This window comes from Pleurodeles waltl, chromosome 4_1 (assembly GCF_031143425.1).
Source record: "Pleurodeles waltl isolate 20211129_DDA chromosome 4_1, aPleWal1.hap1.20221129, whole genome shotgun sequence".
NCBI lineage: Eukaryota > Metazoa > Chordata > Amphibia > Caudata > Salamandridae > Pleurodeles > Pleurodeles waltl.
The window spans coordinates 986,927,383-986,951,951 of record NC_090442.1 but is presented as its reverse complement, the minus strand read 5'-3'; the positions used below and the strand labels follow the sequence as shown (position 1 = coordinate 986,951,951).

At 44.6% G+C, this 24,569-nt stretch overlaps 1 protein-coding gene across 3 annotated transcripts in view; it reads right to left on the bottom strand.

Moving 5' to 3' along the window:
* The window catches only part of LRRK2 (leucine rich repeat kinase 2), a 1,446,345-nt gene that overhangs the window by 1,326,445 nt on the left and 95,331 nt on the right, over positions 1–24,569 (bottom strand). For all 3 annotated transcript variants that reach the window (XM_069229760.1, XM_069229761.1, XM_069229762.1), the window contains one exon: positions 7,271–7,405. In XM_069229760.1, the coding sequence (XP_069085861.1) occupies positions 7,271–7,405 (135 nt within the window). The remainder of the gene's footprint in view (positions 1–7,270; positions 7,406–24,569) is intronic.

The window sequence follows — 24,569 nt, the reverse complement described above, 5'->3', positions numbered from 1 at the left end:
AGATACGCATGTTTTGCATAGACTAGTAAGCAGTTATCTCCCCAAAAGCGGTGGCTCGGCCTGTAGGAGTGGAAGTAGTCTGAAACAATGTTCTTAATACGGCTTGCCCTACTGTGGCTTGTTGTGCGGATAACACGTCTACACAGTAGTGCTTGGTGAATGTGTGAGGCGTAGACCATGTGGCTGCCTTACATATTTCTTGCATTGGGATGTTTCCTAGAAAGGCCATGGTAGCACCTTTCTTTCTGGTTGAGTGTGCCCTTGGTGTAATGGGCAGCTGTCGTTTAGCTTTAAGGTAGCAGATTTGGATGCATTTAACTATCCATCTGGCTATACCTTGTTTTGATATTGGGTTTCCTGCATGAGGTTTTTGGAATGCAATAAATAGTTGTTTAGTCTTTCTGATGTTTTTAGTTCTGTCAATGTAATACATTAATGCTCTTTTGACATCTAATGTATGTAGTGCCCTCTCAGCTACGGAATCTGGCTGTGGGAAGAACACTGGAAGTTCCACTGTTTGATTTAGATGGAACAGTGAAATAACCTTTGGTAAAAATTTAGGATTAGTCCTTAGGACGACCTTATTCTTGTGTAGTTGTATAAAAGGTTCTTGTATTGTAAACGCCTGAATCTCGCTTACTCTTCTTAGGGAAGTAATGGCGATGAGGAATGCAACCTTCCAGGTTAGGAACTGTATTTCGCAGGAGTGCATGGGTTCAAAAGGTGGACCCATAAGTCTAGTTAGGACAACATTTAGGTTCCATGAAGGAACAGGTGGTGTTCTTGGTGGAATAATTCTTTTAAGGCCCTCCATGAATGCTTTAATGACTGGTATCCTATAAAGGGAAGTTGAATAGGTAGTCTGCAGGTATGCAGATATTGCTGCAAGGTGTATTTTAATGGAAGAGAAAGCTAGGTTAGATTTTTGTAAGTGAAGCAAGTAACCCACTACATCTTTTGGAGTTGCGTGTAATGGTTGGATTTGATTAATATGGCAGTAGCAAACAAACCTCTTCCATTTACTTGCATAGCAGTGCCTGGTGGATGGCCTTCTGGCTTGCTTTATGACTTCCATACACTCTTGTGTAAGTTGTAAGTGTCCGAATTCTAGGATTTCAGGAGCCAGATTGCTAGATTCAGCGATGCTGGATCTGGGTGCCTGATCTGTTGGTTGTGTTGAGTTAACAGATCCGGTCTGTTGGGCAGTTTGATGTGTGGTACTACTGATAGGTCTAGCAGCGTTGTGTACCAGGGTTGCCTTGCCCAAGTTGGTGCTATTAATATGAGTTTGAGTTTGTTTTGACTGAGTTTGTTTACCAGATAAGGAAGGAGAGAGAGAGGAGGAAAAGCGTAGGCAAATATCCCTGACCAGTTCATCCATAGGGCATTGCCCTGGGACTGCCTGTGTGGGTATCTGGATGCGAAGTTTTGGCATTTTGCGTTCTCTTTTGTCGCAAACAAGTCTATCTGAGGTGTTCCCCAGAGCTTGAAGTAAGTGTTCAGAGTTTGGGGGTGAATTTCCCATTCGTGGACCTGTTGGTGATCTCGAGAGAGATTGTCTGCGAGTTGATTCTGAATCCCTGGGATAAACTGCGCTATTAGGCGAATTTGGTTGTGAATTGCCCAATGCCATATATTTTGTGCTAACCGGCTCAACTGCGTTGAGTGTGTCCCCCCTTGCTTGTTTAGATAATACATTGTTGTCATGTTGTCTGTTTTGACGAGAATGTATTTGTGAACTATTATTGGTTGGAAAGCCTCTAGTGCTTGAAAAACTGCTAGCAGTTCTAGGTGATTTATATGCAGTTTTGTTTGATGTACGTTCCATTGTCCTTGTATGCTATGTTGATCGAGGTGTGCTCCCCACCCTGTCATGGAAGCATCTGTTGTTATTACGTATTGTGGCACTGGGTCTTGGAAAGGCCGCCCTTTGTTTAAATTTATATTGTCCCACCATAGAAGCGAGAGGTAAGTTTGGCGGTCTATTAACACCAGATCTAGAAGGTGACCCTGTGCTTGTGACCATTGTGATGCTAGGCACTGTTGTAAGGGCCTCATGTGCAGTCTTGCGTTCGGGACAATGGCTATGCATGAAGACATCATGCCTAGGAGTTGTAATATCATCTTTGCTTGTATCTTTTGTGTTGGATACATGCGTTGTATGATGTTGTTGAAGTTTTGAATTCTTTGTGGACTTGGAGTGGCTACTCCTTTTGTTGTGTTTATTATGGCTCCTAGGTACTGTTGTACTTTGCACGGCAGGATGTTTGATTTTGTGAAGTTGACGGTGAACCCCAGTTTGTAGAGGGTTTGTATGATTTGATTTGTGTGGTGTGAGCACTTTGATAATGAATGGGTCTTGATTAGCCAGTCGTCTAGATACGGGAATACATGTATTTGCTGCCTTCTGATGTGTGCAGCGACTACTGCTAGACATTTTGTAAAGACTCTTGGTGCTGTTGTTAAACCGAAAGGCAATACTTTGAATTGGTAATGTATTCCTTTGAATACAAACCTTAGGTATTTCCTGTGCGATGGATGTATTGGTATATGGAAATACGCATCTTTGAGGTCTAAGGTTGTCATGTAGTCGTGTAGTTTGAGCAATGGTAGCACTTCTTGTAGTGTGACCATGTGAAAGTGGTCTGATTTGATGTATGTGTTTACTATCCTGAGGTCTAGGATTGGTCTTAGCGTCTTGTCCTTCTTTGGTATTAAGAAGTACAGTGAATAAACTCCTGTGTTTATTTGTGTGTTTGGTACTAATTCGATTGCATTCTTTTGCAACAGTGCTTGAACTTCTGTCTCCAGGAGCTCGGAATGATGTTGTGATAAATTTTGTGCTCTTGGTGGTATGTTTGGAGGGAATTGTAGAAATTCTATGCAATAACCATGTTGGATAATTGCTAGAACCCAAGAGTCTGTAGTGATTTCCTGCCATGCTTTGTAATAATGACCTATTCTTCCCCCCACTGGTGTTGTGTGGAGGGGATGAGTGACATGTGAGTCACTGCTTAGTTGCAGGGGTTTTGGGGCTTTGAAATTTTCCCCTATTCCTAGGGAATTGCCCTCCTCTGTAGGCCCCGAAAGCCTCCCCTGTACTGTCCCTGGTAACTGGACAGTGTTGCCTGTGAGGTGCTGGCTTGTGTGGCCTGACCCCGAAACCCCCCTCTAAAGGGTGTCTTACGGAAGGTGCCGTAGTTTCCTCTGCTCTGCGGGGAGTAGAGTGCGCCCATTGCTTTAGCAGTGTCCGTGTCCTTTTTAAGTTTTTCTATCGCTGTGTCCACTTCTGGACCGAACAGTTCTTTTTCATTGAAAGGCATATTGAGAACTGCCTGCTGTATCTCTGGTTTAAACCCAGACGTTCGTAGCCATGCATGCCTTCTGATGGTCACGGATGTATTAATTGTCCTTGCAGCTGTGTCTGCTGCGTCCATGGAGGAGCGTATCTGGTTGTTTGAAATGTTTTGACCTTCCTCAACCACTTGCTTTGCCCTTTTTTGTAGGTCTTTGGGTAGATGTTCAATGAGGTGTTGCATCTCATCCCAATGGGCTCTGTCATAGCGCGCAAGTAGTGCTTGAGAGTTGGCGATGCGCCACTGGTTTGCAGCCTGTGCTGCGACTCTCTTTCCAGCTGCATCGAACTTGCGGCTTTCCTTATCCGGGGGTGGTGCATCCCCAGATGTGTGGGAGTTGGCCCTTTTCCTAGCTGCTCCTACAACGACGGAATCTGGTGGCAGCTGTGCAGTGATGAAAACAGGGTCTGTAGGGGGCGCCTTATACTTTTTTTCCACTCTTGGTGTGATTGCCCTACTTTTGACCGGCTCCTTAAAAATTTATTTTGCGTGCCGGAGCATACCAGGGAGCATAGGCAGGCTTTGGTAGGAGCTGTGGGTGGAGGAGAGGGTGTTGAATAAAAAGTCATCCTCGACCTGTTCTGAGTGGAGGCTTACATTGTGAAATTGTGCTGCTCTAGCCACCACTTGAGAATACGCAGTGCTGTCTTCTGGTGGAGATAGCTTCGTAGGGTATGCCTCCGGGCTGTTATCTGACACTGGGGCGTCGTATAAGTCCCATGCGTCCTGATCCTGGTCAACCTGGCTCATGGTGGTGTGAGCTGGGGAATGTGATGGAGTTTGTGCTGGTGAGACGTGAATTACAGGTGGAGGAGAGGGTGGTGGAGTAACCTTTTTCACCACCTTTGTTTGTGGTGTTTGTTCAGTTTGGAACTCCAGTCTTCTCTTTCTTCTAATAGGGGGAAGGGTGCTTATTTTCCCTGTTCCCTCCTGTAGGAAGATACGCTTTTGCGTATGGTCTACATCGGTAGATTGCAGCTCTTCCTCGAACCTATGCTTTCGCATTTGGGAGGTTAGTGAATGCTTCTCTGTACAAGAGCCTGAAACTGGGTCGGTTGCAGGTTGTTTTGGCACCGAAACCCTGTCTGCATCTTTTTTCGGCTCCGAGCTGACTTTTCTTTTTTTCGGGGCCGAAACCTCTCGGCGTCGATCTTCGTTGGTGCCGCTGTCTCGGCGTCGAGCCGTGTCTACACCGCTATCTCGGTGTCGATGCTTGTCTCCAGCACTTTCTCGGTCCCGAGAAGGCTGCGTACCGGTGTCTCGACCGGAGTCGGACTGTCTCGGCACTGTTTGGGCCTTTTTCGGTGCCGACGGTCGGTCACCGAATTTATGGGTCGAGCCATGGCCTGGTGGCAGTGGCGTCCCCTGGGCCTTGTCAATCTTCTTATGTGTTGTTTTCGACGTCTTACTCACGGTTTGTGGGTCATCGAATTCCTCGGAGTCCGATTTGTGGATCGAGAAGGTACCTTCCTCTTCTTGTTCCTCGAACTCTCGGTGGGCTGTCGGCGCGGACGCCATTTGAAGTCTTCTGGCTCGACGGTCTCGGAGTGTTTTTCGGGACCGGAACGCACGACAGGCCTCGCAGGTGTCTTCACTGTGCTCAGGTGACAGGCACAGGTTACAGACCAAGTGTTGGTCTGTATAGGGGTACTTGTTGTGGCATTTGGGACAGAAACGGAACGGGGTCCGTTCCATCGGCGTTCTTCAGCACACGGTCGGGCCGACCAGGCCCCGACGGGGGATCGAAAAACTACCCCGAAGGGCACCGGAGCTCTTCAATCTTCGATGCGGTGTTGAATCTAACTACGCCGATCCCGAACGCAACAATACCGACGAAAATCTTCCGAATTTAGCTATCTTTCCGTTCCGAAACTCGGCGCGACAGGAACACGTCCGAACCCGATGGCGGAAAAAAAAACAATTGAGGATAGAGTCGACGCCCATGCGCAATGGACACAAAAGGAGGAGTCACTCGGTCCCGTGACTCGAAAGACTTCTTCGAAGAAAAACAACTTGTAACACTCCGGCCCAACACCAGATGGCGAGCTATTGCAAAACATGCGTATCTACAGCGACAGATGCCATCGAACGAAGGGCTTTCTGTTCTATGTATGCTATTATGAATTTACAAACTGATTTCAAAGGGAGCAAGATACGTTCTATTGACCTGATTCCTTGGTACTCATAGCTAAATGAAGGATGGACAGACAGCAGTGCCTGACCGTGTGCCCCTGAACAGAATTATGAATTTGGTTTTGCCTCTTAGAGAAACGTTTGGAGTCTAATCGATGCGGAGATGAATGGAAGGTAGGATTTTAAAACTAAAACTAGGTAGTGTGTCCTCAGCTCCAACATATTATTGCAATACTTCTGCTCTGAAGGGAACCACTTCATCTGATCAAAGCAGTCGCCAATGTGGGGTCCCCATTCTTCCATCAAGCCATCAGTTATATTGACTTGTGTTGGAGGTGAGTTGTGAAGAGACTCCCTGTACAGTGTTCTTCCTCTAGAGCCACCATGATAGGACCTGCAGTGATGTGAGTATTATTTTAATTCTTTCTTCCCAAACTACAGTTATTTGCAGACACTAATGTATAGTATGTAATGTATGTACATGTAGAGTACATCTGAAATTTGGCATTTGGTACTAATGAGAATCATCTGACTATTTAAAAGAAACACTTAAGTGCCTCTTGGGTCTTACATATCTTCAAATGCCTCAATTGTTTCTGGGGAGAAGGGGACAGGTGACATACCCAAACACTCAAAAGGCTGGCCTCCCATCTTGCACTGAGGGTTTCATTTCACTAACTACATGGTGCTTTTCTTGTCAACAGTCGTGCTACATAAAGGAGCACGGCCCATCCAACGAGGAGTCCACAGAAGGAGTTTCCTGGTCAGACTGGAACTGTAATACAGAATGCTTATAAGAGGAGCTAGACTCTACTGTCTCAGCAACTGGGAGTGTTGCTCAAACTCTCTTGCAAAAGGCACACAGAACTACAACCAGGGCGAGAGGATTTATAGGTTCAATGATGCAATGTGAAAAAGAGGTTGGGACCTCCATGGCCAGACAGGGAACAAGACTCAACCAAAGTTTGCAATAAAAGTGCCACAGTTGACACAGTTCTGGTGCTTAGACCTTGAAACCTTGCCACCCTCCCCCTTGGACATTAATTTGGATTCAGCTGAAACACGATGTTTAGAAAAAGGCTAAATAAGGTCAAATTAGTAAATACTATCACCTTCACTGGGGTTATTCATACCACTTGTTTAGGGTCGAGGAGCTTGATCTAAACATTGCTTTGTCTCTGTTTAAGTTGCTTCCTTACCTCACCATGGAAAGGGTACTTAAATAGAGGCACTTCCCAGTATGTACCTCTAAGCCCTAAGTAGTGATAAAATCTAGAATCTCCTGCAGATTCTGGTGATCATGGTAACTAAGGAGCACATATGTGAGGTGGAGGACTATCCCAAAGGCAAGAGAAACAGAGGTTTTGAAGATCTGGTCCTACCTTTCTTTAGTGAGATAAAAAGTATGGCTTAAAGGAAGAGCCTTAGAGCAGAAGGAGAGAGAGGAAAACAGCAACAAACATTATAAGACAAAAAAGGAATAGAGCTAGTAAACCCCATGAGAGAACATGTTACGTGAGAGGTGAACCTTCTGATACACATGGGCCACCAAAAGAAAAGGCAAGTAAGCATGGTGTGGTGGGGGTGGGGGGGAAATGGGCCTTGCTGCATCAGATGTATGCATGTGTATGCAGCTGTAGCACACCAGTCTCCAAATTAACAACTATAGAAGCAATTTTCTGCCACACTCCTAAATGGCCGATTACCCACAAGGTTAAGAATTGGAAAGACAGAAAATATAAAACTAACAAAAAACACACCTCATTGTATTCAAACAGTACCTTTTTGAAACAGAAAGTGCAAAGCTTGGCATCCATATTTCTGCACATCTTCATCATAGGGGAAAGTTCGCATGGCATCACATAACAACTGAAAAACATCCTCCTTTTCATGCAAAAGCAGCAGCACTATGGAATCTAAGCATGAGATGAGAAAAGATAACACGTGTATTACATGCTGCGGGAGAATAAATATTTTCGTCTTTAATGTTGGACCGACAAAATACTGCAAATGGTTTGATTTGGGGTTGGTGCATACAGTTACACTGGTAGATTATATTTCCCCATTAACTCCAAGACACCACCTAACCACTTCTGTTTGTAGTGAAGTGACTTTGGCATATACCCCTGCTGCACATCATAAATCAATCAAAATAGTAAATGTTAGTTTTGCTAAATTATGGAAAATCTATTGCAAAAACATGTGCACTCTTTCTAGTTTTTTAGGAAAACGTTGGACAGTAAACTTGTAATATGTAGTTAATAATTCATGAGATTTGCAAATCAACAATTTCACTATATTTGAATCACTATCCATTACTAAAATACAATTACATCATATTGGAATTTGCCTTGTTTGTGTGGTCTAACAATTCTTTCTTCATTTTCTTTGACTAGACTGCTACATTTCTAACTTTGGAAAATTGAAGGCTACTAATGCCATTCCACTGCACGTGTGAAAAACCTAAAGAAGGAACCCATTTGCATTTAACTTTCAATTAGGCCCACCGTAAAATACACAAACGTTGTGCAATTGATGTAAAAGGAAAACACCGCCAACACAGGACACTTTAACAGGGCAGTAGAAATTCCCAGCAGGTCTCGCTGCAGCACTTAACATTTCTCTTAAACATGTCAAAACGGTTTTAATGTTAACATTTGATAAGTCAACAGTATAAAAAGCCTTAAAGCCCACAGGGCCCAATCACATAATAACCAACAGTGAAACATTCAAAGTATGTCACATTTCTGTATTAACAGAGAACTAAACATGTGGTTTCTGTAGTACAGAACAAAAAGTGCTACTTCCAACAAAGGCGTAGACAGATTTGCTGCTGTAATAGCCTGCTTCATGTACAAAAATCGCAAATGTTTACTTGGTTATGGAAGAAACTTCAAATTCAATCTTCACAACATTTTAATAAACAAGAAAATCTAATTTAAGGGCAAAGGTATTTACTTGGTATAATCAAAAAGATGATTTTTAAAAAGTTTGATTAATCTGACATAGACATGTCAAACTGGTCTGCCAAGAACCCACTTCTGACTGGAAAACAACAGCCCTTCTAGTGCAGATGCCATGCTAGGAGCTCTCCAGAAGAAGAACAAGACAAAATTAGAAAGAACATCACACTCACAAGAAGCACCACCCTATTTCTATCAGGTTTGTGTGGCTGGAAGGAAGGAATTTGAAATAACTGCTTCACACAAACCCAAGTGTAGCCCTCTAGAATTTGTCATCAATGTGAGAAAGGTGGAACATACAGTGAATTAGACTTAGAAGCAGGTTGTCCCTTAGACAGACTGACTCCTCTCACCGTGGGGTGTTTTTTTGGAGGGAGGGGGTATCATATGCAAGGAACAACTTTGCGTAGATTTGCCACTGTCTAGGAGAGTGCAGTACATCAAGATCATGAGTGGGCTTGGGGTGCTCAGCCTTCCAGCACAATCAAAATACTTTCCTCTAGGATATTCTTGGCCCAAAGCCAGAAGATGTGTTTGAAAAGTTAGGGAATGCACAGTATTTGATATTTGCAAGCATATATTCAGGGATTCCCACCAATCACTCCTGTGTTAGCTATATAACTTGGCCCTCCAACCACCTGGAATCATAACATTGCTGTACTTTGGTTTGGTGAAGAAAAAAAGACTATGGTCAGAGTAATACTCTCTCCCTGGGGAAGACCAGTGAATTGTATCTAGCTTTCCCTTCAACTCAAAGTTCTGGAGGCGATTCCTAAAGGCTGGGGGCAGATATATTGGTGTCCATAGAGAGCTAAAGGTCAACAGGTCATCTTGGAAGAAGAACCAGCAGGTTAGCAGACTGAATTTTGGCTTGAGCTTGAAGATATTCAGCATCATGTAAAGTTGGGACTTAGAAATGTTTTGGCTCCCCAAAGTTTCAGCATTCCGTCTATTATCCTTTTGAATTTCTAAAGTTGCCCTAAGTGGGAAGGGTATGCCCTGACGTGGGTCCCCTGCTCACTGTGCCACTGGATTCAAGCTATCCAAAAAATAGGGGAAAGCCCAAGTAACCCCACCATATCTGGGCTAGACAACACTATTAAGGCAAAATTTATATACAGTAGGGAAACATGCATATAATTTAATCATAGTGAAAATCCTAATTATTCACTGGAAACATTGTAGAATTACGAATGTTTATATTTTTAATCAATCAATATTTGTCTCAAATTGTCTCGCTCTTCAAGCATCACAAACAATATATAAAAATGCACACCATAGAAACAAATATGTACAAAACATCACACTAAGAGATACATTACAATTTGTCAGAAACACAGAAACAGGTACTAAGTGCAAGCTCATTAGCACTAAAGGCTTCCAACTGTATTCGTAGTTGTGGGCTGCCTTTTTCAAAAGCACTCCTCCACTTGAGGTAGTGAATTATTGATACCGTCTATGATGCTAAATTATTCAAGTTCAATTGAATACGGTATCTGTTTATATCATACTCTCTAGGTTAAAAAATTCAAGACAATCCTCATGTTGTTAGTTGGCGCGTTTCAGCCCTTCAATTCTAGGCCTCATCAGGACATAGGAATTGGTACCTTCAGAACGATATTGAAATTCAGCACACCATATTGTTCAAAGCGAGACCATCGGGGTTCTTCCAAAATAGTTCTAATTAACCCCTCATCAAACCGCCATAGATGTTGAAGTTCGAATGCGGGATGCCATTCATATATAAACCGTATTCCTCTAATTTTCAAAACGCCCTTAACGCAGCGTACATGCACGCCGGTATGTTTGTATCGTAGTTATAAAGTGTAGACACTTTTCCGGGGTTGTAAAGACCAGACTGGATTCAAGCTAGCCTGGCTAAATAGGGGTGATACCCCGAAATCAGTCCCAGGATGCTTGTTTCCGGTCCAGGGAGGACCTGGCCTGGCAGTTCGGGCTGGACAGGTCCCATAAGGAACACAGTCAAAGCTGATTTGCATATGGCTGGGTCTAAAGTGGGGTGGCATGGTGAGTAAAAGAACAATGGATTAAACCCAGATCTGTGACTGGGGGTGAATGTTTGAAAAGTTCCAGCACTGTGCTGAGTCTACCTGTCAAGAAAGCAGTTAGAAAGGCAAGCTATCCTACTTTGTCTGTTTTAGATTTTGAGATCCAAAAAAGTGAGTAAGGGCACAATTTAGACCCTGGTGGTCACACCACCAAGTCGCATCGGTGGCGGACCCGAGAAAACCATCCAGTCGACAGTGTTCCGCCTGCCGTATTTAGATGTTACAGCTCTGCAAGCGGTGGACTGGCAGTGGTTTGCTGAAGGAGGGAAGACATTGCATACCCAATGGACAGCTGACAACGGCAGTGGAATAGAGGTAAGTGACACACACACCATTGCCATATGTGTCCCCCAGAACTACACACAAAATAAACACAATTATCCATTGCCATTCCGCCAAAACATGTACATGCCACAAACACACATTGACGGACATCTACGACAACATACATTCACCATTGACACTGCATCAACACTCAACACAACCACAACAACCAACACAATTACACACTCTTCTACACAAACACACGCACATACAAGCACAACTACACACATCACAAAAATGGTAACCACACAACACCACTCACCTGAATGTTGCACACATCAACACAACATACATTACAGTCATATGCAAGGGCACACATACTGTCACAGCCACAGCACCCTCTCCAGCTCCCTCCCCCTTAGACAGCCAATCGCATACACACACAGGCGTACTGACTCACACATACAGTTCGCAACACGACCGGTACATATCCAGTGGCAATGTGTACACATGGTCACAGTTGACAGGTGTGAATGTAACATCATTGTGGCTCCAGCATTAATTTGCCAATAAATATTAGCACCATAATGAAAGTTGTATATGTGTGCAATATGTGTTGTGTACCAGTGTGTCTCCATCCATGTCTACCCAATATGCATGTCACAGTAACCTAAAAAGATTACTGTGAATGTACATGTCTGCAGAGGTCCCGACCTGCAGTGCCCGCCTGACATACCTTGGCGATGCGGCATGCCTACCTTCGAGTCTGGCAATGGGGGTGGGTTGCGTTTTCGCTGTGGGTCAGTGGCAGCAGTGACACCAGGTGTTGTCCAGTCATGCCCAGTCGAAGATGGGAGTGGAATAGGGAAAAAGTGTGATTTTTCACCCCTTCCCCTTCCCCACCCCCCCACCTTACCAACTCGGAAGTGGAGGTTGGACCGCCACTTTTGTCTTAGCGGTAAGGCACATCCAAATCTGCAGGCGGGAAGGGTGGCTGGGGTCCCGCCAGCATTCCCTTTTCCCTTTCCCACCGTCGACACGGGTGGTATTTCTTAGCAGAGATGCCAATTCGAGTGTGCTATTGTCTATGGGACTACCAACATCTAAATACAGTGGGCACACAGTCATGGCGGTGGACGGGTTTCCAGTCGAAAAGTTGAAGGCAGAACCGTTACCACCATCTAAGTCAGGACCCAAGTCCCCAATGTACAATGTTAAAGAAAAAAACATGTGGACCCAGAGTTTATCTGGCTCCCAGGTTGAACACTCACCTAGAATGCCTAATTGGGCTGCCCTGCAATAAGGGGAACGTCTAGTCCTTCCTTTTATCTTAAGGCTCTGTGGATCTTCTTTGAGATTCCGGGCTCCATCTTGCCAAAACAAATTTTTATTAAAGCTCTTCGACGGGCTTTTATCATTTTTCTCTCTAACTGAACCTAGAAAAATACAGCAGTCTGGAGATTATGTTCATTTTGACACCTGCTGCATAACCCAACCAAGATGTGTACACGCTCTCTCATTTTTTGTTTTTAAATCTCTATTGATTTCTTGCTAGGGTGGTGGCATGCACCAGCTATTATCAAGCCAAGGTGTCAGTATTATATATAGGTATCGAATCCCCCTGTACTATAATCTTGAGGGTAACTCTCTGAAGTAGCCCCTTCACACCCTCAGCTGCCAGCCCCAAGAGTAGTAGTTCTGTCTAATGGTAAAACACTTTGGCCCTCATTACAACCTTGGCGGGCGGCTGAGGCCAATGCGGCCGCACTTCCGCAGGGTCTATTATGGGATCCTGGTTTCCGCCCGCCGGGCCAGCAGGGATCTCGGGCGCAACACGGGAGCCGGCTCCAAATGGAGCCAGCGGTGTTGCCGCTGTACGACGGGTGCAGTTGCACCTGTCGTGCTTTTCACTGTCTGCATAGCAGACAGTGAAAAGCTCCATGGGGCCGTGGCCCCACGACTCCCCTTTCTGCCAGCTTTTTCATGGCAGTTCAAACCGCCATGAAAAGGCTGGCGGGAGGGGGACTCTTATTCCCTGGAGGATTAAATCTACAGGGGCAAAAGTGGCGGGAAACCGCCGGGACAAAAGTGGCGGGAAACCACCGGTCCCGGCAGAGGGACCACAGCGCTTCTGCTGCGGTCGTAATCCCCCTGGAAGCACCGCCAGCCTGTTGGCAGTGCTTCTTCCAAAAAAGCCCTGGCGGTCAATAACAATAACACAAAGTAAAGGAGATAAAGGTAACCCTGCGTCGTACCTCAGAAACAATTTAAAATCCTCCACCATGCGCCTTCTATTGTCACACAAGACCTTTGGGGATGATGACTTACCACTGCCAACTTAATAAATTGGGTTCCTAGTCCTAATTCTTTGAGCACCAATCCCATGAATTCCAGTTGACAGTGTACAAGGCATTTTCATTATTTAGAACCACTAGAATAGCCTTTCATTTCTTACAGTTGTCCTTTTTGACGAGGTGGGCTAGCCTTCTTATATTTGAAAGTGTGCCCTCTTGTAACAAAAAACAATTGGTTGACAGAGAAAATGACCAAGTCGCAGGGCCAAAAGTTTCATATAGATTTTTACATCCAGTTGTTCTATATGCCGCATCTTCTGAGTGATCTTTCCCTAATTTCAGAATCACCACATTCAGTGGCCTTTTTGATAGTAGAAATGATCATCCCAGTTTCACAAAATGAGTGGAAAGTGGTGCTAATTTGGCTGAAATAAGTTTGTAGAACTTCTCAATAAAGAAGTCACACCGTGGTATTTTGCTGCCCTTCAAGGTTTTTATTGTGATCCTAATGTTATCTTCTTCTTTGTGGGTTCCTAGCTCTGTTGCCTTTTCCCCTGAGATGAAGGGGAGTGCAAGGCCCTCCAAAAAAGGACCAGATATTATTGACACTCCTTTCTTTAAAATACAGGTTTACATAGAATGCGTTGAACATTTCTGCCTTTATTTTATTGTCATGTGTTCTGTTGCCAACTGAAGTTCTCCTATCAATGTTAACTTCAAGATTATTAGTCAACATGTGATGAGCGCTACAGTCTGTCTGAAAGCCCTGTTTTAGTGTAACAAGAGTCTTTTCCACCTGTTTATTTGCACAGTTTTAAGGTACTCCCTTTCATTAATTAGATTTCTCAAACTGCCATGGCACCTGATTCTTCGTGTTTCTCCTCAACTATTTTCAAATTGCCCTCCAGTAGAGCTTGCATCAAACCTCTATCTTCACTGCCAAAGCCATTGCTATTACCCAGCCTCTTACAAACAACCTGAGTGCATCTCAAAGGATTGTAGGGGAGACTTCATCTGAGTTGTCTGTCATTAACTAATTGACAACAGCTTATGAAATTTCAGTCCTATTGATGGCATGCTGTAATTTATATTTCCCCAGCTTCCAGCAGTTTATGTTGTTTCCATACCCCTTGGTCATCCAGACTGGGGCATGGTCATGTTCTGATATTGTGCCTTTTCCTACCGCAGTAAAGCCAACGATAGTGTGGCTCGATAGTAAGATCATACTGATCCTAGATTATGTGTGGTGAATCACTCAAAAGAATGAATAATCCCTCTCCCTATGTTGAAACAGCCTCCAAGTGTCAAGCAGGCCCAGTTCTTGCAATTGCTTTTTGATATCTTCTGACATGTCCCTGCCTGGTCTACATGCACCAGATATGCTATCAATGTCCCTTCTGGCAATCCTTTTACTTTCCTTAGGACACCAGCATAAAATGTAGCGTGTTGCTGATTGGATGCACAGAGAGCAACCATGGTTAATATGTCTCCCTTCTCCCCCAATTCCTCCCTTCGCCATACCTTTTCTACCTTCCTTATCTATTATTATATTGTTTCCAGAAGTACCATTTGAGGGATTTTAAAATCAAGATTGCTACTCTAAGTGCTACATTCGATGCATTTGAGTGATTTTCTCTTGTATTTATAGTCAGTTTAAATGTTTTAGAATCTCCTTTTCTCTGGGGAGTTTCTTGCATTGCCACACTTTAGCCTGACCAGAAACTTATGGATGCTCTTTCTCTAACAAGGAGAACTATACCGCTTAACATTAATTGAAAGAGTGCTGAATGTGTCTAGCTCTCCTATGTATTTGTAAGTAACTGGGGTACTAATTTTGACGGGCGAGTACCCACCTCAAATAACAACCACAGACCTTGTCAGGGCGAACAACTAAAATCACTGAATCAACCTGAGCTCAACTCCTTCATACCTATGGCATACTGTGGGGAGGCTTAACTTAGAGGCAATGTGTAAAGTATTTATGCAGTACTCAAATAATAAAGTGAAACAACAGCAGGAAAATCACAACCCAATTTAGGAAATGAAGTGAAGTTTGATAAATACAATGACACCAACATGACAAAAGTCCATTAAGTAGAACCAGAGATATAAAATTGTAATTGTAAATGACACCACAAAGCACCAACCATGGGTATCTGGTCGTACTAGCCTGGGTTAATGTCATAAGTAAAGGCTGACGGCAAAGGATCACAAGTTGGTTAGAGGTACCAGATTCATCCCAGTGGAACATTTTTCTTCTGACTTACAAACTTTCAAGGAGAAAAAGTGGTTGCTGACGAGGCAAGCTGGATCTGAAGTGGGGCTCGACAAGGGGGGCTGCTGAAGGGTGGAGTCCCAGTGTGGTTGACAAAGGAGGGAAAGCTCCAATCGTGCAAAGTCTGAGCCCAGAAATACCTCAACCTTGTTTGGGTTTGGCTGAGCCTAGAGAGGGTGCCGGCGGGGGTTAGGACTCACTCCAACAGAGGCCAGCAGCAGGTACCAGTGCAGGTCCAGTTGGAAGTGGGCAGCTGCAGAGAGAAAGGCCTCCGGAGCTTACTATGTACCTGTAACTCAAACAGAAGGCCAGCCAATAGACCCTTGGAGGCACGTCTGAGGTCCTGAGTTCGAGGCAAGCAGGTCCAGACTTCTTTCAGTGTCTTCAGATACCAGGGAAGTCCTCCCTGCTGGGATTTTTCACAGGTCTAGGAGTGTTCTGAGGCAAGGTCTGGGTGGCCCACATTTATAACTAATGACAGAAGGTTGTCACAGGGCAAGCCTTTGTTCATCCCCTAAATCATGTCCGTTCAATTCTTCCACACCTGGAGCCAGCCTGACTAGGGAGCCAAAAGAACGATAGGCCAAGGTGTGTGTTTCATCTGCCAATGACAGGGTAGGCATCCTCTGAAGCTCAGGAATGGTGCTTGGCACACATCCCAGGCCAACCTGTCAAGGAAGGAGAACTCCTCCTCACACTCAGAGACTTTTGTCCACTGTCCAGGACAAAGGACTCACTACAGGGGAGCCACCAGGGGTCAGGTGACAGGTGGACACTGGTAGGAAAGCCTTTTAGTTTTAGGCAGGAAAATGACAACTTACTAAAGAGGTAATTTCGGAAAAAGATCTATTTTAAAATATGAGTCCCTTAAATATTTTTCTAGCTATTCCCAAACGGAAAGTAGCAGTTATTAAATGTAATACGCAAACCAGTCTTAACCTGTGGGAGAGCCAATCTGGCCAAATTTATTGTCTTATTTTACTACATATCTTTAAATCAGTGAGCTTATCTCCTCACAGCACCACCCAACCCCCAGAGGCATTTTATTGCTGTGTTTGAGTTCTGCCTCCCCTTCGACATTTACTCTCTTTCCCGCTATCTTGGCTGATCACTGTCCATATTTATGACTTTTAGGAGGAATCCTCTCCCTCTTTTCTTCTGCAGATAGTGTCTTGCAGTTTCTTGAGCTTTTTGTATGAAGGGGTTTTGTCCCAAAAGATTAATCCCTTCCTTCATCCCCAACTGGAAGGCAAGCCCACATAGAAATATCCCTCTGAATCAGATCTTACTTTTGCTCAAAGCATCTTTAATTGGTTTGATTTTTTATTTATTTTAGAAGAGATGTTGCAGTAGAATTAGTTATGCTTTGCCAAATTCATTCAGGGACTGTTTCCTAACTTCTCACAGTATTTTTCCTCTTTGTGAAAAGGATGATAATTTAACAGCAATGTTTTTGGCTTCATTGTGCGACTCATTTTCCTAGGCTCCACTCTCTGTGCTCTCTCTATTGTGATTGATCCTCCTTCCCGAAGTTGGGATACATTTGAGCAAAACTACTAGTCAAGAAGTTACTAAGTCTGCTCCATTAGCATCTCTTTTCATATTTTGAGTCCTTATATTGTTCCTTCTTGCACTTTTCCCTAAAGCTTCACATTTTAATTGTAATGTGCTTCTTTATTACTCATCTTTGGTGCTGAGTCAGTTGCTTTGATCAAAATTCCCTACAGTGAATTCTCCATTTCAACTACTCTTGATCCAATTTCATCAATGTCCTGCCTAAAGGTCGCTATTGCATCATTAATGCCTTTTTTTTCAGATTATCAATTTTCTAGCTGAGGCGGGCCTTCTATCCTTTAAGTAGTACATGAAGAAAGGCTTTGAAGCCATCTTTCATCAGGACAGAGTCTTTTTTTTTTGATCATCATTCTGGAAAGGACACTAGGAACTTTGTTATCTGCTTGTCAAACAAACTTTAGGTTTTATTACTGCACAAACCATGGAACTTGTGTTGCACTTTGCAAAGGCATTCAGACACATCCTACTGGCAAGAGACCTTTATGTGGTACTAGTCACTAATCCCCGTAATTAGTGACATGTTACAAATGGCCCTTTTTTTATAGGCTTTTTGTGCAAGTCTTCAGCCCTTTTAATAACTTTCTATTTCCTTTCGCTACTATCCCAATACTCGAGGAACTAGTCCACCTAGTCACAACTCTGTTCTATCCGTGGCCAGTATTTTCAATGACAGTCCTTCTTGTCACAGGTTTGTAAGCTGCCTGCAGGATCCTTTACATTTTACGCTTATATTGCAGCTATCATCCATGCTGCCTGGCTGTAGACCTTTACAGCCTTCAGATGTCATTTTTCCTTATGCATCGCACAATTATATGCGCTACCTATGGAATATTCAAACACATTGAAAGTTAAAGATAAAACTTCAGCATTCTGGTACTCTAAAGATCTAGCTGACAATAAATGCACCATCCAAAGACAGAAAACAACATGGTAGAAAAACAAAACTCCTGATAACATCAAGGTACTAAAAGGGCCCCGCCCAACTTGCAGAATGCTCTACATGTAAGATAAACAAAGTATTACACCAACACCATTCACTGAAACCACCAACAGAAGCGTAAGGCCACTCAAGACACCTCTGTCTTGACAATCGTCTCTGTGTCCATCGTCTGTGGCGTCCACGCTGGATATGACGTTGCAGGTCATACATAGGTGCCACTCAGGCATCCTGGTGTCAGTTTTTTTTCACGACTTTCCACATTAATAGCACAGATCCATGAAGAACACTAACAACTGGTACATCAAAACTAAGGCCCTGAAAGGGGAGCCCCTAGCCCTAGAGATCAGTTTGCAGAGCAGGGAGGATGGGTGAGGAATCTAAAGCTAGATGTAGTCTCTCGCAAATAAGGCATTACTGAAGGTAAGTAACTTCTCCATCGGATAGAAACTTCTAGCTGCAGATTACTTACCTTTTAATAGATACCCAAGCAATACCATCCCTGGAGGTGGGTCTATGAACCAAGTTCATACTAGAAAGTCCTGCAGGACTAAGCAGACAAAGTGCTCATCCCTACGGACCTAACTGTCCAGACAACAGTGTTTGATAAGTGTGTGCAGTTGCCCATGTTGCCACCTGATAGATGTCAAGGACTGGAACTCGACATGCTAACCCAGTGGTTGCAGTCTTAGCTTGGGGAGAATGAGTGTGCAAACCCTCCAGGAGTTGCTTGTTTGCCAATGAGTAGATTTGAATGTTGCGTACGTCCTATCTGGTGATGGTCTGCTTCTGCCCTGAACAACCTTTCTTCGCACCTACATAAACTACAGAGTTGGTCATACACTGAGAACTTTTTAGTACAATAACAGTAAAACACCAACACTCTTTTTGGGTCCAGGAGGTGGAGTCTCTCCTCTTTCTTAGAAGGATATGGGGGGTGCTGGATTGGCCAACATGAAAGGGTGTGACCACTTTTGGCCGAAAAGAGGCCCTGGTGCAAAGCATCACTTTGTCAGGATACATAGAAAGATAAGGCAGCTTAAATGACAATGTCTGTAGCTCTCTCTCCTTGCAGGCAAAAGTGAATACCATAGGGAAGGCAGTTTTCAACATGACAGGCCCGAGTAGAAAATTGCGGAGAGGTTCGAAAGGAGCACACATCAGAAAGGTCAAAAACAAATTCAGATCCCATTGGGGCATAATGAATGGGGATGGAGGTCAAAGATGTGTGAGATCTTTGTGGAACCTATGTACAGTAGGAGACTTAAACAAAGAAGGTTGATCAGGCAACCGTAAAAAAGCAGAAATAGCAGGCGGATCGCCCTTAAGAGTGCCCATAGCAGAGCCCTTCTGGGAAACAGAAAGGATAAACAACAGGACCTCAGAGAGAAGGGCAGAAATGGGTCAACAGACTTTTCTGTGCACCATGCCACAAATTTCTTACGACAGGCATATATAATTTTGGTGGAGGGACGCCTGTCAGCCAAGATCACATCTCCACTCAATCTCCATGCAAGAAGGTGGAGAGTCCACAGGTTTGGGGGCAGAACCAATCCTCTGTTGCTGCGACAAAAGATCCTCCCAAAGGGGCAGTATGATTGGAGGATCCATGGGCATGATCTGTAGCTTGGGATATTAGACCCTCCGTGCCCAGTCCGGAGCCACAAGGATTACTTGAGCCCGGTTGTTCCTGATCTTCTTGAGAACTCTGAGTAGGAGTGGTATGGACGGAAAGGCATACAGGAGGCCTGAGCTCCTTGAGATGAAAAGGGCATGTCCATCAAAGAAGCTTGGATAGTCCCCATAAAAACAGATGTCCTCAGTCAGGTGTGGCGCCTCAGGGGCACTGTCAAAGAAACTGCTCTACTTAGTGAGTCAGTCGTGTCCAGTCCGCAACAAACTGTGAACTCTGCTGCATCCCTCCCATCTGCAACAGCCTGAGAGAATATTGCTTGGGCGTCCTCCGGGACCTGTGGCAGCACCTGTGCAACCATATCCCACAGTGTGTGCGACTAATGGCCCAAAAGGCTTGCGGTGTTCACAAACCACAATGCAAGGCTGGGAGAAGAAAATATCTTCTTCCCAAGTGAGTCCAAACTTTTTTACTTCCTGTCCAGGGGAGCAGAAGGGAACGTGCCCTGGGAAGTAGAGGCTTGGTAAACTAACTTCTCAGAGGTGGGGTGCTGTGTCAAGAATCTTGTGTCCCCATTTATGGGTGGATTGTGACGGGCAAGCTTCCTGTTCACAGGAACCCCTGTGCTGGGTTTGCACCAGGAACCCGTAGGACGTCAGTGAGGGTATTACTTGAATGGGAGCAGGGGTACCGAAGTGAAGCTCACCATAGCAGCACCTCTGTCAAGAGATTAGTCTTGATGGCCAGTGAGGGCAGGTAAATGTCCAGGAATTGCCTGACCCTATTCACCACAATAGCATAGGAAGCTCCCTCCTCCGTAGCCACAGTAGGGGAGGAAAGCATCCCAGCATTTGGAGATGTATCCAGTCCTGTGGCCTCACCCAAATCTTCATGCCAGTCCATCTCTTCATCGGGTTGGTATTCTAAAGGGTCAAATGCCGCTCCCATTCATCATTGAAGCCCAGACCATAGGGAAAGGACTCAGGATCCGAACGAGGAGGCAAAGCTCCTGTCGGTGCCAGAGTTGGTGTCGTACAATGCCAATCTAGCTCCGTGTCAGAGACAGCAACTACAATAGGGAGAGTGCGACCTGTGGGCACAGTCAGCGCTGGGAGTGTTGGCATCAGGACCGGTATCAGGGAAAGTCAGGGTGATGACCTGCGCCGGTCCAGATCCAGGACTGGATCCCTGAAAGCCCCTCTGTGCCAGAGTTGGTGTTGTACAATGCCAACCTAGCTCCATGTCAGAGACGGCAACTACAATGGGGAGAGTGCGACCTGTGGGAACAGACAGCGCTGGGAGTGTTGCCATCAGGACCGGTGTCTGGGAAATTCAGGGTGATGACCTGCGCCAATCCAGATCCAGGAATGGATCCCTGGGAGCCACTCTGTGTCGAGGCTAAAGTCGCCAGAGCCAAACCTAAAGGGGCCGCCTTCAACTCGGTGGGCCGAAATGCACTCCAGCAGGGTCGGGTTGCCCAAAAATGAGGAGCTTGGACTCAAACTCACAGAGTTGGGTGGGGGCCGCTCCGGCTCCTGGCAACTCAGGAAGGCACAGAGTCAGCCCAGGTGCAGGTTACACAGAAAGAAGCCAATAGCATCAATGCTCGTTCGCCTCATCATCCAATGGACAAGGAGAAGTCGAAGAGTGCTTTCAACTTCTTGGAATTTTTCTTGCGCTTCAACGTACCTGATCGTCCCAAGGACTTGGAGTGGGACTACGACGACTTCAGGCTCTGCAACCGATCACCTTCCTCTCGACTGGGATCCCAACTTGTGCAGAGTCACGCATCGGGACACCATCAGCTTCAGGGACTGCTCCCTCAAAGCCTGTGGATGCAGGTCTTGGCACTGAGAACAACTTTGGGTTGTGGTCATGCTCCAGGCACCAAAGACACACGAGGTAAAGACCTGTCACGGACATTGTCAGATTACAGGACCAGCAGGGTTTAAATACTGTCTTCCTAAAAGACCTCTCAACGGACCAGGAGTAAGACTCGAAAAACACTCAACAAAAAGTAAAAAATAAGTAGTAACTAAGTGAGGAAGACCACCCTGCTGTCTCTATCCTCACCACCAGGTCACAATTAAAAGACCCCACCTCCCAGAGGTATGATGTGTATATTCTGAAGTTCATGGCTAGGAGACAGACTTTTATATCTTGGTAATTCAAAAAATGCCATATGTTCATCCAAATTGTGAGGGCCACTTCAAACAAACACTTTGTGAAGGGGTTGACTCAAGTAAGCCAAGGGCTGTCGGGGGCTGTCCCAAAACCTTCCCTTTGTGTATTGTGGTAGTGCTAGACCTAAAAAATGAGGTAATGTGACGTGTGCTGTACTGCCAGGAAGCATTCAAGTAATACCAGACTGCTGTTCTAACATCATGGATGGCCCGACCCATCTTTCACACTAGGGCTGCCATTTCAGAGGTGTGAATTAATAAAATGCTTGCTCTACTCCCTCTTATCTGTAGGGACCGTCTTCCTGAAACAAAAACACATGTTCTAGGGTATTAGTTTAAATTAAGGGAAGGATAAAAAAATAAGAGTGAGGGTGGCTCTGAACATATATGTATTTAATCTATACTGGATCTTATAGAACCGTGCTGAAAGACACTATTGGGATTAGCACAGATTTACCTAGCCTCTCACCTCCAAAGCCTCAGTATGAATCTGACCCTGTGGCTGATAGATATCAAAATTAACATTTGCCAGTACAGGTCTGTGGTAGCCTCTGTCAAATAGATGGGTAAGTTTAGAAGCACTCTTCACATAATCACCATCATACCATTTACTCTATATTGGCAGTCTAAACAGAAAAGCCAAGCCACAAACTAAATGCACAAGGTTTCTGGAGGAGGCACCTTGTTTTTGCATTATGTTTGTACTGCACAGCAGGCTTCATGTGTTCTCAAATTAATACCCTTTACAAGCACAAAATTCACAAATAATATAGATTACCAAAGCACACAGAGGTTATTTAGGGCCAGATGTAGCAACAAAAAAAAATTGCGAGTTGCAAATTGCGAATCCATGCGACTCGCAATTTGCAACTCGCAAATTGGTATGCAGTACGGTGTCTCAGACACCGTCTGCGACTCGCTATGGGATCGCAATGACCCACCTGATTAATATTCATGAGGTGGGTCGCAAATTGCTGCCCCATAGCGAGTCTAGGCACTCGCAAACATGGAGGCCTGCTGTCGTCAGCAGACCTCCATGTTCGTGACTGCTTTATCAATAAAGCAGTTTTTTTTTTTTTAAGTGTAGCCCGTTTTCCTTAAAGGAAAACGAGCTGCACTTAAAAAAAAAAGAAACCTTTAGTTTTGGTATTTTTTCAGGGCAGGTAGTGGTCCCTTGGACCACTACCTGCCCTGAAAAAATAATTTTGGATCCATTCACAAAGTGGAAGGGGTCCCATGGGGACCCCTTTCAATTTGCGAGTGGGTTACCATCCACTTGAAGTGGATGGTAACTGCGATACCCATATGCGGTCGCAAATGGTATTGCATTCCGCTCCGAATCACAAATAGGAAGGGAACACCCCTTCCTATTTGCGATTCTGAAATGCATATTGCGAGTCGGTCCCGACTCGCAATATGCATTTCTGCATAGGGAAATGCGTTTAGCGAGTCGCAAACGGCAATTTTTGCCGTTTGCGACTCGCTAAACGTTTCCTGCATCTGGCCCTAAGTTCTTTAGGAATGCAAAAATACAAAGAAACTGCTGAAACCTAAGGCTTTCAAACACCTGTGTCTCAACCTGCCACTGCTGACCAGTGAATTAATTTTTTATAGTCAAAAATTGCATTTCTAATTTTTCTTTACCTTTCCAAAGATATATTACAGAAAACCATGACCTTCATTTTGGCAACATTAATTGAAGTCTAGACAGCCATGCTTTACCACTCCTGTTAGCAGGCTACAGTTTTTCCAGTGTGTTTAGTGAACTCAACTTAAAATGCCACAGTTGGGAAGGAAAGTGGCCAGGCTGCAAACACTGACAATCACCTGAGGCATCAGTAGTGATGGGGGGGGATGAGAGAGGAGAGAGTAGAGAGAAGATAACAGAGAAAAGAGTAGCAAGAAGGAGAGCGAGTAGAGAGAGAAAAAGTGTGTGTGGGAGGGGAGTTGGGGGTGTGGGTGTTATTTTTTCCCCATAATAAGAGTTGCCATAGGAAAAGCATTTTTTGTTTTGCTAATAATTTTGGTGCATTTGACAAATCTTCACAAAACTTTACAAATAAAAAACAGTTCATCCACTTCAGCTCCCTCCTGGAAAGTTTTAGCATGATCCATTACGCGAGCAGGGGCAGATAAAAAGGTGGGGTCCCAAAACACTTTTTCTTCATGCAATTTCCATTGCAAAAATTAGGCACCAACAGCTGAACATAAGTACACCATATTTGGCAGAAAGCTATATATATATGTATCCAGAAAGCATACTTTTTTGTGATTTGGTGTAAATCTGTTCAGACTTTTTAGAGAATTAAGGTTTAGACTTGACCCTGTTCCCCATGGGACCAGTCCAGCCCGAACTGCCAGGCCAGGGCCTCTCTGGACCATAAACAAGCATCCTGGGATCAGTTTCAGGGTATCACTCTTCATCAGCCAGGCTAACTTGAATCTGATGGCATAATGAGCCTGGGACCCATATCTGTCATACCCGGGGCACTTAGGGCAACAAAAGCAAACAAACACAAATGATAGACAGAATGTGGAACCAATCAAACATTCACCCCGGGGTCAAGACTGATTTGCATATGGCTGGTTCAAACTGGGGTGGCATGGTGAGCAAAATAATTAATGGATTAAACCCAGATCGGTGATTGGGGGTAAATGTTTGATTGGTTCCACATTCTGTCCTTCTGTTGTTTTTGCATAAATTAATGTGCTTCACCTGCTGGCCAACATTCAGTGAAATCCTAAAGTGGCATGAAAGGCCTCAGTTGGGTGAGGCGAGGTTAGTTGTCAAATGCCATCAATTGTCTGTAGGATTCTTTAAGCAGGCACAGTATTACCAACAAACCATGAACAGTAGCAGCAATCCCTTCTATCACGCAACTACAAT